General features: G+C 40.4%; 1 protein-coding gene across 3 annotated transcripts in view; it reads right to left on the reverse strand.

Moving 5' to 3' along the window:
- Positions 1-213: 213 nt before the first annotated feature.
- The window catches only part of AGPAT3 (1-acylglycerol-3-phosphate O-acyltransferase 3), a 93,356-nt gene continuing 77,675 nt past the window's right edge, over positions 214-15,894 (reverse strand). For all 3 annotated transcript variants that reach the window (XM_082064429.1, XM_082064430.1, XM_082064428.1), the window contains 7 exons: positions 13,934-14,103; positions 13,572-13,733; positions 10,034-10,187; positions 9,485-9,587; positions 5,616-5,691; positions 3,998-4,196; positions 214-3,307 (listed from right to left, as the gene is read on the reverse strand). In XM_082064429.1, coding sequence (XP_081920555.1) covers positions 3,219-3,307; positions 3,998-4,196; positions 5,616-5,691; positions 9,485-9,587; positions 10,034-10,187; positions 13,572-13,733; positions 13,934-14,103 — 953 coding nt within the window. In that variant the 3' untranslated portion in view covers positions 214-3,218. The remainder of the gene's footprint in view (positions 3,308-3,997; positions 4,197-5,615; positions 5,692-9,484; positions 9,588-10,033; positions 10,188-13,571; positions 13,734-13,933; positions 14,104-15,894) is intronic.

Below are 15,894 nucleotides of genomic sequence, written 5' to 3' on the forward strand. Positions count from 1 at the left end.
CCCACTTTGAGAGCGACATCATCATTCTTCGTGACAATGACAAATGCCGCCAAGGCCAAGAGCACAGCATCTGTCCATGTTGGCCTGAGAACCATTCACATCGAGTCAATGCTGAGCGCCACGGCAGGCAGCTTGCAAGTCAACACTGGAGAACATGGTATTTAGTCTAAACAATCAAGCAATAAATGAAAGTTCTGAAAGGTGGAGAGAGAAAACACTCCAATAGCTTTAAGTTTATTAAACCTAGCATGGTTGAAAAGCAAAAGACGAAAAACATGATATATTTTTGTTTATTATTGCTTTTAAAGGGCTTGGTCATCAAATATACAAGCTATGTTCTATTAAACCAGAAGAAAATAAGATATAAAATCTATGCTCACTTCTCAAATCCAAGTCACCTGCTAATCTTCATTAGTGACATTAACTTCAGCTATTTCCAGTCATTTTAATTTATACAGACTCTGTGTGCGTGTGTGTGTATAAAAACCCCTATTTGAGTAGATAAAATTCAAAATGAAGAGATTTGTGTTGGTTTTGTAGTGTTTTGTGCATTGCTAAATATTTTCCAAATGGTTACTGATATGTCTGCTTAGAAGAGCAAAATTTAAGTAACTGATGATGTATTTATTATATTTTCAAAAAGAAAGCATGACCAGTAAGTTATGATAAGAAAATATGAAATGTTGATTATTCTCCCCTCGATGTACATGCACTAATCCCATGATGCCTAACAGGGAGTTACATGCACTAAGAGGAGAAAAGGATCCCATAAAGAGAAAGGCTCTTCATTCCCTTCTCCTTTAAGTATCTCCCTTCTTCTCAGCATTAAGAAGGGATTTATTTTGTGAAATTCTTGTCATGCCCATTAATATACTGCTCAAAATGTAAATATAAAACAGTGGTCGGCCTGCTTTGCAAGCCTCACTCTGCTAAGCCAGTACAATTTATATATACTCAATATCATGTTCAGGAAGCAATTATACAGCATTTGTAACATCTTTCTAACAAGCAAGAATTAGATCTATTACTGAATTACTTAAGGAAATAAAAAGAAGAAAAGAAAGGAAAAGAAAGAGAAGCTCACTGCTTTTAGTCTTCTGGCTAAAAAACGGAAAAGTCTGAGAGTTATCTTTATCAGCATTTGGAAGTCTGACCATATTTAAAGACAAAGTACAAAAACATCCAGCAAGGAAAACAGAGTCACGGCTAGGCTCTGTTCTTCTGAATTCCCAAAGTATATTCCAAATTCCGCTAACATTAACAACAGTTTTGGATCCTGTCTTAGGGAAGATTTATTGAGGGACAAAGATCACAAACTAATGCTGGGGCTACATGTACAATGATCCAGTGAGGATGAGTCTACCAGGAGACAGACAATGTAGGTCATCCTTCAAATGCTCTTGTTGAAAAGACCACAAATAAAAATCAAGTGCATGACAGAACAGTGATTAATGACCCCAAGCAAAATATTTTCTAAGTTACAAAATTGCTCTTCCAGTGTTTGAAACCAGAAAAACCTGTGGGAGAAGAGGTTACAACCCAACTGATAGAGAAAATATGAAAAGAAGGTAAATTATTACTCTCCTATCCTGGTTACTAGAGCAAAGATGAAAATAACGACGAGTGCTTTCATAAGATCTGCTCTTTACAAAAGGGAGATAAATATTCTAGTGGCAGCTGGGTTAAAAATACAGACCCTGAGGGTCAGCTTCTGCCCTCAAGCTGTAGATCTGCAACTTGTGAGCCCAGCCAAATGCAGATTGTGGCCTTCAGACTTGAACATACAGGTAGTTCCCATCTGTTACAAATAATTCTCCAGCTATGCACACAGCAGCAATCTACAATAATCTCAGAATGTGCATTTGTAAAAAAGAGAAAGCAAAAAAGAGAGACAGGTACAGCCATGATTCTGATCTCTAATTTACAGTGGGGAAAAAAAAAAAGAAAAAAAAAAAAGAAAATAAACAAAGGTCAACAAGCAAAACTAAAGATATTTAAAAACCCTGAAGGAACCCAATACTCCTTCTAACGCTTAACAGCACAGCTCACCTTGCAATATATTTCACATTAACATCTAAAGCACAATCAAGTAGAAAGTGTAGCACACCCTGTCCTTACAGCCTGGGATAAGATCCTGGCTCTATCTGAATCAATGTCGAAACTTAAATGCCAGTATTCGAAAGCTGATTGCTACAGACCTCTCCTTTTTCAATTTTTTGTAAAAGAAGACATTTTGAAAAATATTGTGCTGATTTCTGCTGCTGCCTCCCAGTTCACCAAGAGAAGTTGGACTTCAGTGGTGGAAGATGCAAACAGGAATAAAAGGAGAAAACATCAGGACAATTGCATAAGTCCAAATCCTACAGTCACCAGTAATTCAAAAAACAAACCAAACCCAAACAGATTCAAGATTATCGTACATGTATGATGTGAAACAGGGCAAACAACACTCAAGACTGAAGTAATATTGTGAAATTAAACAGCCTTGAGCAGTTAGCAGGAGATATGATGAGAATTTCATACTGTTTTAATACTAGTGGATCCGTTCTATGGCATGTGCTGATCAATACCGCACTGCTTCCAAACTCCACTATCTGTTCTCTCACATTACAGAAGTTTTAAGACGATGCCTGAAAATAAAAAGTATCAGTGTAACATACAAATAGGATTTCATCTGTAGCCATGACAACACAGCCTATCAAAAATTACTCTAAGCCAGTGAACATCTGTCGATTAATTTAAGAAGGGTTGTTTTTTCTTGGCTCATTAATAAAAAAGGTTGGAAATCAACAAACATTACGTTGGCTTTAGCAAGAGGAAACATTCAATGGCTCCTGTTGTAAAAGTGAGTGTAGTGCTCTTGACAGAAACCAGTGTATTCAGTCATCTGAAGATGCATGTGGCCATGGCCAATGCCTTCTTTCATCTCCCCACCCTCAAAATCCCCCAACAAAGCAAGAAAAATTAGTTTCTTCTGCCACCCCACCCCAGATTTTCTCCCATAGTTTGACTACAGTAATCCTTAAACAGGCAGAAAGTTGATGCATTCGCTTCAGTTGATGCCTCCAACTTCTTCATTCTTGGCTCAAGTTTTATTCATTAATATTAGTCATCAGTTATTAAGAAAAAGATAGTTTCTAAGTGTTTGTTGTTGTTTTTTTAACTGAAGTTAATCAGATACCATAGTCTGTTTATATGTGCTGAACTGCAGCTGTCAGTTATTCCTTTTTCTTGAATTCCTGGTTGCCGTAGCTGGAGCCTTTTTCTATTTCAGTTACTCCTATCAGTCTACGTACTCCAAAGGAAGCTTTAAAATATAACAGAGAAATGGGAGGTATATTAAAACCAGTTCAAGGATGCAGGAAGTTACATGTAAACACACAAGCAGAACCAATATGAGTTAACCCAATCCTGAAGACAGTAGTGACTACAGACCAACAGTACGCTGCATGTAGCTGCACATGGATCACAGGTTAGGTGTCACTAAAAGAGGGGGAGAATCCAGATTTCAAAATATAAGTAATGTTCTGTGTTGATTAACAGGCCACTAGTACGCACACTGAAGCACAACCTCCCTTCCCCATTTGTTTTTTAGGTTTGATTTGGTTGGTTGTGGTTTCTTGTGGTTGTTTTCGTTTGGTTGGTTGGTTTTTGTTAGGGTTTTCTTGGGGGAGGCTTGGGTTTTTTATTGGTTTGTTTGTTTTTTAATTCACAGAAAAGGCATGCAGTACAAGTATTTTCTCCTTCAAGCACCATAATAATGGGATACAATACACACTATTTATTGCTATAGATACTGCTTATGATATGAAAGCAAGCCTGCCTGGATTTAAGCTTTTGAAATAATAAAAATGCTATGCAATATAAACACTACAGAGTGCACTCCAAGTACTCTTCTGCAAGCCCCATTCATATTAATCAATACACAGAACTTATTGGAGGTAACGGATCCTGTTACATGTCACTCTGGGCTCAGCATCTTCTCTACTTTTATTACCTGCTCCAACAAATCCCAGGAATGCAAGGATAAGGAGAGGTGATCCACTTGCAAAAACTCCAAAGCCAAACGTGAAGAGAGGAGAGAGGAGAACAGTGGCCCAAAAAAGAAAGTTGAGGAGAGTCCATGGTCTCCTACGAGGTTTAAACTGCTGGCCAGGAAATTTGCCTTCCTGATTATACATCTCTTGCAAAGCATCCTGTGAGAAAGAGAAGATGGAAGAAAACATGTTCATAATGTTTGCATCAAGGAATCTGAAACTAGTAAACTCCAGGACAGCAAGGACAGTATCTTTGGTAAATATCATTCAAGATTACAGAGCTTCCATTTCCATCTGCTGTCATTTATTTGGGCATTTCTGTTGACTGCCAAGGCCACAGTATTAGCTCTTTGAAGACAACCTTGGCCACCATCACAAACGGAAACCACACCAGCTTCTCCACTACGAAATGCCTTAATCTCTTATCTTAATTGCTCAGGAATTTAGGGCAGTGTCAGGCCAGAGGCCAATTCAAACATGACCTGTCTCTTTGCTGGATGCTTTTTCTTTCTATTCTTACTTTCAGAAAGAAAGGTCAGCATAACTTAGCAAAGCACAGCAGAAAAATGCTGCCTATACAGCTAGAAGGGGAAGGCAAAGCACAAGCCAACCAGCAGAGAGAGCTCTGTGCTAGTCATAACCCCAAGACTTCAACAGAGCAGTTGCATAATGAGCGGAGCCTGCAGAGAGATGCAACCATGAAACACATCACCCAATGGAGCAGCATGCCTGCAGCCTTCCCTCAGCTTGTAAGAACGTTCTGTAAGGCTTCCAAGCTCTTACCAAGGATGGCTCGAGTTTGGCTTTTTCTTAGTTTTCCCAGTTACACTGTTTGTCTTTTAGCTTCCCTTATAAAGGGCTGAGAAGCACAAAGAGTTTCTTGACAATGACACAGCCTTCTGAGGACATACCCTCTGCATGGGAGGGAGCGCTTTAAGGATTCCAGTTACAACATATTGCTACCACCATGAGATCAATATATAGAAAAAAAGACAGAAGGAAAGCTTTGTGCTGTTTGAAGGCATGCTGACCATGTGCTACATCAGTCCCTGGCAGCAGATCCCAGGGACTGTCTGTACCATGTCACACACCATTGCAGAGGCAGAAGGAAAGTGACAGTGGAAGAAACATGAAAGTAAAAGACAATTGCTGCTAAGAGCCAGGGCCAGCTGCCCCTGACATGCAGTTATTACTCTTCTTCAGTGAACTAAAAACACCCACAGGGAAAATGGAGCTTTCACGAACGTGTGACAGAGACTCAAGAGCTGAAGAACATAAAAAGAAAGTGGATTGCTATTAGCCCTCTGCAACTCGGGCATCTCTCTGAATCTCATTGTGCTTCCCAGCAATTTGAGACCTACTCACTAGCCAGCCCTCCATGGCCAAGGGGCTCTTCTGCACTGCTCCTTCCAGCAGCTTGAGGGATGGCTGCCAAATTATACATAATATTTCCATCTTTCCTCTCCATCCAGTGGAAGAGTGTGCATCACTCAGTGCCTTAATACACTACCCCTGTGAAAGTCTCAAAAGTGAGAAGGAGAAGGGGAGGATGAGTGAGGAGAAAGCAAAGTAGTTTACCTTTTCCTGGTAAAGCTTATGAAGCCAGTTTGCAGCTTCCTTTTCATCTTGAGGGATATCTTCCAGAGGAAATCTCCTAGATTAGGAGAAAGATTTTTTAAAAAAATATATATAAGAGAAAATCCAGGTATTTGGCTTAAGGTCTCTACTAGGGAAGATCTTCCCTTCAATGAAGGGTGTAAGCTACAGATAATACTGTCACTGAAGGCAGAGGCCTTAATGCAGATAAGAACTGGGACTTAAATATTTAACACCCGATTCTCCGCCTAAAACAGATTTCTAAGACAAAAGAAACTGTACAAGCTCCTATCAATTCCACAGCACATTAGTAAAACAAGCAGTTCCCATTCAAACACTGTTCTTTTTGCACCGTAACCGTCACCAGTCGATTCACAGTGAGCTCAGACTGAGACACCCAGAGCTGGGAAAAAGACAAGCAAGTGGCAAACCCCAGGGTAATTTTTTGTTACATGTTATTATTGCAAGCCCTATTTCGGAAGAAATGGGAGGGGTGGTTAAAAATCAACTTTGTACCAACTTTAAGGAAAACAACTTCTTCTACAGTGACTTCACTTCTCTCTCCTTGCCTACCTATGGACTGAGGCGTGCACTTCTGGGTGCACACAAAAGTCATGTCCCGCTTCAGGTACTACCCTGATCTCACCAAGAACATGGACTTTTTAAGAGCCTCTGTGTAGTGGTGAAGAGCCAACCATTTTCAGGCATTTTTTTATTTTCCAAGGTAGGCCAATGACACACACACACAAACACATCGTCTCCTTTCTCAGTGGCACACATCTTGGCCCGGGATCCATTCAGAAAGAAGTTGCTTTGTTTGTAGAGGGCAGGCATACACCTTCCGCTCAGCTCGAACACACTTTGGCAACACTTGGATTGTTATCAGGGCCCTCTTACAGCAGGGCTGTAAGAATAGAAGGGTGATCTCTGGGAGGGCTCTAGACACAGCAATCCCAGATACAACTTATTTGCTGCTGTTCAACCATGGAATATATTTCCACAGTACAAACTAAAGCCTTTTAGTCTGCAGCAGCAGAGGGAAGATATTCTAATAAATTTCTAATAATTTCTGCATCCTGTAAACGAATCGAACACCAGATTATATAGATTCACTTTAATTAGCTCTAATAGGAGGAACTGCTCAATTAATGTAAATAATGCTCAACAAAAGCTCATTAAAAAGTCGTTTCCTAAAAGCTCTCTGACAAAGTCGTCACCATATTGCTGTCGCCACTAGAGGGTACTCACAGCAATAACATTTGGTCATTGTTTTGGCTGCAATAAGAGTTAATTTTCTTCACAGTAACTTGTATGGGGCTATGTTTTGGATTTGTGCTGGAAACTGTTGATAATACAGCGAAATTTTAATTTTGTTGAGCAGTGGTTACACAGAGTCAAGGGTTTTTCTGCTTCTCACGCTACCCTGCCAGTGAGCAGGTTGGGGGTGCACAAGCAGTTGGGATGGGGCACAACCAGGACATCTGACCCCAACTGACTGAAAGGATATTCCAGACCATGGCATCATGTTCAGCAATAAAAAGCTGAGGGAAGAAGAAAGAAGTGAGAGACATTTGGAGTGATGATGTTTGTCTTCCCAAGTAACCATTACCCACGATGGAGCCCGGCTTTCCTGGAGATGACTGAACACCTCCATGCCCATAGGAAGTGGTGAATTAATTCCTTGTTTTGCTTTGTTTACATGTGTGGCTTTTGCTTTACCTACTAACCCATCTTTATCTCAACCCATGAGTTTTCTCACTTTCACTCTTCTGATTCTCTCCCCCATCCCACCGGGGGGAGTCAGCAAGCAGCTGCATGGTGCTTTGTTGCCAGCTGGCGTTAAACCACTGCAGTCATTTAGCTGATTATTTTCTCTGGAGCCAGACAGGAGAAAGACTCGATCCTCTGGAGAGAGCGAAGCTTCTTACCTATGCACAGGTAACTGTGTACACATATACCAAGAACAACAGCTTATGCGTTTCCTTTCTCTGAGCTAAGTTAAGTCTGCTGGCACATTAAAGACACATTCAATTTTCATAAAAACCTTTAATAATAGTTTGCTTATTCTCATAGCTTCTTTTCCAAAACTGAGAAAAAGCTTCAAGTATAGAAGAGCATCTTGAGAATGTTGATTCATTCCACAAACATATTTAAAATCAAAATTATCTGCACACAGTCATTAGTTTCTTTAATAGCATACAATTAGTAATTTTACCTTGCAACATCATCCTCAACAGAATTTTATGAGCCCAAAGCTCTTCTAACAACTATCGAAAACTGCATTTCTTTTCTCCTGCTACCTCACCAACTTATATCTCCATTAGCAAGCCATAGGATATTTAACTGAAGGCAGCCGCTCTTCAGTGTATAATTACAGAGATGTACATCCATGCATGTGTGCCCCAGATCTAGCTAGGCATGCTACATGCATCTGCCATCAGTATGGAATTACAGGTGGTAACCACCTGACCAGCTGTTTTGCTAACTGTTAAGTTGTCTGCTCACTTTCCTCATCAGGAACATATCTGGGAAGTGTAAATAATAAAAATGAAACTCCTTTCAAATGAATAACCCCATCTCTCTCCCCATCACCTCCACAGCTTGCTTTCTAACTGAAAGACTAAAATGTTGTGGAAGTTCCAGTATCTGAAAACAGAACTGGAATGCTGCCCTTCCCCTTCCCCATTAGGGCTGCACTCTGCCTCCTCAGGATAGCATTTCTTCCACAAAACTGTTGCTGCTACACCTTGATGCAATAGGTAATGAGCATGATTCCCTACAAAGTCTTTCATCCTTGGGGGCTCTGCACCTGCCCTGTAGAAGTACAATGTACAAGTTCCCCACATCTGCAATGTCTGCAATACTCGAGTGGAAAGGTATGTGGGGAAGTAGCAAGGCCTTTTTCATTTTTTGTTTGTTTTGGTGGTCGTGGTGGTGGTGTGTGTGTGTGGTTTTTGTTGTTGTTTTTTCCTCTCCCCTTATCAAAAAAAACCCAAAACCAAACATCAACTTCATCACCATAATGTAGCAACATTTTCCAAAGTGTGGGTGAAGTCCCCAGAGAAGCAGAAGTGAACTGTCAAAAGAACCGTGCAAAGAACAACTAGGTCGATTGTCAGGTGCAAACACCAAAGGGAAAATAAGAAATTCAACAGGAAAGGGTTGGTAGTTTTTATGATCACAAGGAAGCCTTTAAAGCAGAAGGCAACAAGAAGAAAGCTAGAAAGAGAAAGCATGTGTGTGTGCATGTGTGTACATGTTGCAAGGAGTTCGATTTTAGCAGATACTCTTTCAGGAAAAAGAACAATGAAGAATTTGAGGAATGTATCACCACATTCATACAATGTCTGAATTTCAGCATTATTTAACTTGTAATCTGCTAATCAAACCATGTGAGAGAAGGAGAAAAACTGGCATATTAAGGAGCTTTATGCCATTCACCACAAGAGACTACTCACATTGGACAGGCTGTTTATACTATGCATAGGCTTGCAGGGGACTAGGAAGAGGACAGAACAGTTGGTTTTCTGTTCCCAGCAGATAAAGGAAAAATGCAGACTAGAGTGCCCACTGCACAAAACTTGGGGAAATCCTGTAACATCAATGTGGTTCTATCCAGGCTTAAAAGGTCTGCCCAGTGCTGTCTCACTTGCTGGGTGATATCAAGGGATCTCACATATGAAAATGAGCTGAAGCAAGGGGGAAGGGGTGAAGTCTTTGTAGGCTGCAGAGAAACTTGAAGGACAAGGAAAAGGGGACTACAGCAAATAACATTAACCTGTAAAATCCGAATACACTTCAACATGCCAAAGCATGCATCTTAGGGCTCACCTCCATCATCATATGCTCACCTTACACACATATCTGCTTCATATTTCTTTCCATAAAGGATTCCTAATAGGGACGGGTTCTTGTTCCCTCTGAAATTTAGTGTTACATCATACACTGCTGAAACTGTTACAAAAAAAGAAAATATGGCTATTATATCAGCAATTCTAGCAACCACATTGCCGACATCCTTGCATTAGACGGCAACAGGGCCTTGTGCAAGCCTTGCCTTAATGATGTCAGGTAGGAGAGCCCTTCACTACTTTGTGTTTACATGTTGTATTTATCTGTTTCAGCCACCTGACATATTCCCACCTACTTAGCATGTGTTACGAAAACACAAGACAACTTGATGAACTAAGCAACGATGATATACATGAAAGGTTTAATATTTTTTAAGACTTGTATCTGAGAGTTATGTGGCACAAATTAACAGCTGTCATGCAGAATGATTATTACTGCCAACTCACTAATTGTAATGGAGGTAATCAACAGAGTATACAGTGTGGCACACTGTATATTAAATCACATATTGCAATTAATGCAAACAACAAGTAGCAGGTTGCCAGTACCTGTTCCCCTGAGACACTGGACAGCAGTGGTGAAACCTTTGGTTCTGGGCAACAGGTGGTATTTCAGTTTAGGCAACCCCTTGGATTCAGCCACCTCCATGCTGATACGATGCTTGGTCTCTGTAAAACGAGTTCCTTCACAGTACAGGAGAAACTAGCTCAACAAGACAAAAGGCAAAAACAAGGACACCTTGTGATCACAAGAAAACACACAGAATACTGAAAATTTGTGTGAGATAAACATACATCCATGCACATACACACTTTAATTGCCTAATTTGATCATCAAGTATTAAGCAGAAGTATCACACCTCACAAGTCATTTACAATAGATTATATATAAAGTTTAACAACACTGGTACCAAATTTAAGATGACAAAAAGTCTCACTGGTTATACCTGAAATGTTTACTTTAAAAAAAAAAAGCACCAAACAACAAACCCTAAAAGGTTTGGCTGGCTGGTGATGGACTAATCTACAAATTAGAAAAAGCAATTCAAACATTAGTACATGACAACTTTAGGAAAAAAATATATTAATCACTAAATACCTCATTTAAAATTTGTACTGTACAACCAGCATTATTCATTTGAAGACTGACTTCTTTATCTGAAAGGTTTTCTGATTTTTAGGTGGTTTTGGTTTGTTTTTAGTGGTTTTTATTTTGCATTGTGTTGTGTTCATACAAAGTGGCGCCTTTCCCTAAAACCTTGTTGAAAGACTTAAATTCTCCCACACTAACTTCAAGCAGCACAAAACACGGATCTGTCCTTCTCCTGCCTCTCTATTGCCTCTGCTCTACCCAAGAGACTAGAAGAAATGCAAAGCCAAGAGCGCACAAACAAAGCCCTGCGGTGAACTTCTGTTTATCCCTGGCCTTTTTGAAAGGTGGACATCATTCCCATTGCACCAAGCAAAGGAAACACTGCTCCATCTCAACACACAAACCTCTGCATCCCAGGTAGGTAACAGAAGGGGAGAAGGGCAGGTTGCTGCAGTATCATGCAATGCTGTAATGCTGCAATTCAAATGCAAGACTTGTCAAATGCATCATTACATATCTGCTGTCTGTCAGTACTGTGGTTGCTAAACTTTTTCTCAGTAGTGTATCCATATACTGTGCACCACAAAAGGTAAGTTAAATCAATATTACAGAATCAGAATCACAGAATGGTTGGGGTTGGAAGGGACCTCTGGAGATCATCTAGTCCAATCCACCTGCTAAAGCAGGTTCACCTAGACCAGGCTGCACAGGAATGTGTCCAGGAGGGTTTTGAATGTCTCTAGAGAAGGAGACTCCACAGCCTCTCTGGGCAGCCTGTTCCACTGCTCTGGCACCCTCAAAGTAAAGTTTTGCCTCATATTCAGATGGAACCTCCTATGATGTGTCTGTGCCCCTATTGTTGGGCACCACTGAAAGGAGTCTGGTCCCATCCTCTCGACATCCACCCTTGAGATATTTGTAAGCATTGATGAGATCCCCTCTCAGCCTTCTCTTCTACGGGTTGAACATACCCAGCTCTCTCAGTCTCTCCTCATAAGAAAGATGCTCTAGGCCCCTAATAATCTCCAAAGCCCACCACTGGACTCCCTCCAGTAATTCCTTGTCCTTCTTAAACTGGGGAGCCCAGAACTGGATGCAGTACTCCAGATGGGGCCTCACCAGGGCAGAGTAGAGGGGGAGGATAACCCCTCTTGACCTGCTGGTCACATTCTTCTTAATGCACCTCAGGACACCGTTGGCCATCTTGGCCACAAGGGCACATTGTTGACTCATGGTCAACTTGTTGTGGACCAGAACTCCCAGGTCCTTCTCTACAGAGCTGCTTTCCAGCAGGTCCACCCCCAACCTGTACTGGTACGTGGGGTTATTCCTCCCCAGGTGCAGGACCCTACACCTGCCTTTGTTGAACTTCCACAGACAGAAGAGTTAGACCTGCCAGAATGCAGTGAAAGAATGGGAGCTGGTCCTGCAATCTTCATTTGGCCATTGGGGGCACATTTATTATGAAAACCTGACCAAACACCACCACCACCACATGGTGAGGACAGCACAAGGTACAGGGTCAGCCCCAGTCTGCAGTGCAAGCTCTTTCCTCTACACCAAATTCTCACCCTCTTCTACACTAGGGCGCAGTGATCCTTCTGGACCGAGGGTGCGAGTGAGGTATGAACCGCGCTGCAGTGCACATCTGGGGAAGACTTCACAAAGGAAGGTTGTGCCATCAGCCCTTATCGTGGCATTTAGAATGCACAAAAATTTGGAAATCCATGTATTCAAGTCAATTTTAATCATGATTTTAATTACCAAGCAGGAAGTCTTGATTTAAATAATCAATGCTAACTGCGTTTTGCATTTATATTTTCTAGTTGTTTTCCCTAGAGACTAGTCCTTGGTTCTCAATTGTAGAATCATTAAAATGTATAGATTTGCAATTAAAGTATGGCCTTGAGAGTTTTTTAATTGGCAGGGTTTTTTTCTTTTTTTATTTTCAACACTGACCAAGAGAATATATTAAATGTCATTCCTATCCATATATTCAAGCAATCAAGTAGTTTAAAATACATTATCCAGATTCTTCTTTATCTTTGTAGTGACAAAAAAAAAAAACCAACCCAAACCAAGAAAACCCACACAAATGACGTATTCATAATATATTAATTAACGCTTACTATTTCACTATTCATTTTAACAAGCTATACTTGCTAATATTGAAAAAAAAAATCACTTAAAATGCACAAAAAGCCTCTCAAAACGTTTTATGAGCCAAATAACTGCACATTATATACACTGCTATACAAGCAAAGCAGTAAATTTATCAAAACTTTTGCATTTAAATCTAAAAGAAGGTTAATAGGTTGATTATACCACTGTGTTGCTGCAGTAAAATCTAACAGCTCTACACATAATGAAAAATAGATGTTTCACCCCTGACTTCAAATAATGTTGAAATAAAAAGGAAAAGCATAACTGCAAAAGCAGATGTAAGCTTGCCACATGTTCTCATTGAGGCGTTTTGGGAAACCTGTCATTTCACAGATCAATGAACATACTAACAAGAACTTCCTAACAAAGTTTATGGTTTGTTCACCCCCTCCACCCAAACTCACTTATTTCTCCAGAAAAGACTCTCTTGTTTATGCATAATTTTAGGCTACCTCAGAAAATGTAGCTTAAGGTGATATAGATTTAGTAGTCAACTATGGGCTGTTATTTTTTTTAAAGGTAAAAATAAGTGCAGACAAAATTAACCAGTGTTACTCAAGCCTGATTTATAAATTATCATCAAGCTTGTAATCATCTATGCAAGCTTCTAAACTGTTTCCCAAATGACTTCCCTCACCAACAGGCAAACAGAACAACTCTTTCCCTTATCCCAAAAGACCTCCTGAAACAGAACACATGTTTACCTTGACAAAACTTGAAGAAAGTAGTGAGCTGACCTTCTCCTGACATAAAACGCTACAGTAACACATGAGTATTTCCATCACCATTTCAATTCTAGCTGTTGATACTAGAGCAGGAACTTACACTTACCCACATATATTCAGGATAATCAGCCAAACGTTTTAATCCTTCAATAACTGTATCTCTGTCTTCTTCCCATTTCCTTTTGCAGAAAACAATCTCAAGGAAGTACCACGTCCAGCCAATTAGGGGCACATATAGTAGCTCTTTCTTAGCAAGAACTTTGGAACTCTTGGAGAAAAACAAAAATAACAATTCAAAAATGTAATTTGCTGATTTGTACAACAAGATGAAACAAAGACACTAAAGTTAAGATGAAGAAGAGTTGATGGAGTTATAGCTGGAAACTCAAATGCAAATAAACCGTATGTGTGGGTTTTAAACAGACCTATAGTCCACCAGATGAAGGAAAAGGTCATGGCCCCACGTACCCCTAGCACTCCAAAGCGCTCTGTCATAGTCCAGCCACACAAGAAGTCAATTTCAAAGTTGTGATTCAAGATGATGATGACGTGTTCTTTCCCAAAGGTGTTCACCGTGGCCTCGTCTGAGAACAAGGTGCACTCTGTGCCTGACCACCATTCCAGCAGCATTACCAACTCTGACAAACACGATGAAGACAGAGAGAGGAATTAGGGGCACTGCTACAGAAAGCATTTAGCATTTCATCTCCAGCCCCATTCAGTGCCTTCTCTCCTTTGGCTCCCAATAACTGTCACCTTTTCAATCCAACCCAATAAAGATTAAATGAGAGCTTAGATTGGTATAAACCAGATAACACCATCATCCTTAAGCAGCATTTAAGGCACTAGATATACGCATTATGGATAATTTAATGAGTTTTTAACAGTGAAAAGTTTGCACATTGTATTACGGATGTGAAATTTCATGATCACTGGAAAAAATACTCAAAATTTGTGCCTGAAAACAGAGAGTTGAGCTGTTGATTGCTCCACTAACTGAGTACAGTTTCTCCCAGGTGGAACACAAATTATGCATAGATGCAGCCTAATGCTTTTACACAACGTGAAACAAGCTTTATGGAGGCAAACAGACCAATAGAGGGCTTTTAAGGGATCCGGTGCCATCGATCTTCTGCAACAGATTTTAATATTAGAACACAGGACTCTAATTGTTCTGTATTATGGTCATCAACACAGAGTCAGAAGCACCAGAGAATTGAACTAATTTATCAAAATCCCTGTGAAAAGCCAGGAATGGTAAATCATGTCTTTCTTTTACTGCAAAAGAAAGAACAAGGCTTTCTGCTCTGTCTTATCCACCTTTCAATATTCCAACATCTCTCTTACTCCATGCTGAACGTTTCCTTTGTTACACACTCTTATTTTCCACTTCCCCTTTTTTTAATCCTAAAAAACCCCTTCTTACTTAAATTTAGCACGCAATGAATGTAGTTGCTATGGTTAGCCTATTTCTCTCATTTCAGTACAACCAGGCAGATGGAAGGCATTGCCTGTATCATGGGACAACTATATAGAGTATGAGAATAGTTCATTCTCCCAGTAGAAAGATTTGCTTCCACGCAAACTGTAGTCACTGGTATTTTCTCATTTCAATGAGATATGGATGCAATCAAAATTTGGTTGCACAAACATGGCAGTTAAAAAGTCCAACTTCTTGTACATTACTACAACAAGCTTGTAGGGTCAAAACTGGAAGGTGCCCCCTTGGTTCCCTATATCAGGTTCTGCCACATAGCATTTCAGCTTTGCATTGAGAGTGGAGGCAGTGCCTCCCTGTGCAAGGGCCTCTGATCAGTGGAAGCACAACAGGGTAATCCACCCATCCTGCTAACTAAGAGTGGGTTCAATTTTGCACCACATCACACAGAAGGCAAACACAGTATTTAGGTCAACAGCAGGGAAAATCAATCCTGGTCTGCTGAAGACACACAGCTTCTACAACACTAGTTTTTCCACCTGTATTCCCTGCGTGCCCACTTATCCACCAGGTTGTTCCCCTGTATCATTTCCAAGACTCACTCATTTGGAGCCATGACAAAGTTATGCCACTTGCTGATCAAGAGAGCGCAACCCTGGTCAGCTGGAAATACCGCAAAGACAGAATAATACTTCATACCAACCAGAGGTTTCTGTCATTGCTTTCCAGCTCCGTCTCCTTTGCGAATTATGTGATCGCTTACCTTTCTTGCTCTGGTTATCCTGGCTCAGTAACAGAGGAAAGAGGACAGCAAGAGTGTCCTCAGTTCAGAGCTACATTCTTCCAAGCTTGTGGCCAGGAGAATGAAGTAGTGGTACCAAACACAGGGTGGCATTCTGAGTGATTTTCCCTTTCCATTGCTGTCTAATTACTAAGGAGGAACATCTCCAGTTCTGCTGCAGTTGCTGCATTTTCTTATAAAAAAAAAAAA

Source organism: Streptopelia decaocto (assembly GCF_964273445.1).
Source record: "Streptopelia decaocto genome assembly, chromosome: 1".
In the NCBI taxonomy this organism is placed as follows: Eukaryota; Metazoa; Chordata; class Aves; order Columbiformes; family Columbidae; genus Streptopelia; species Streptopelia decaocto.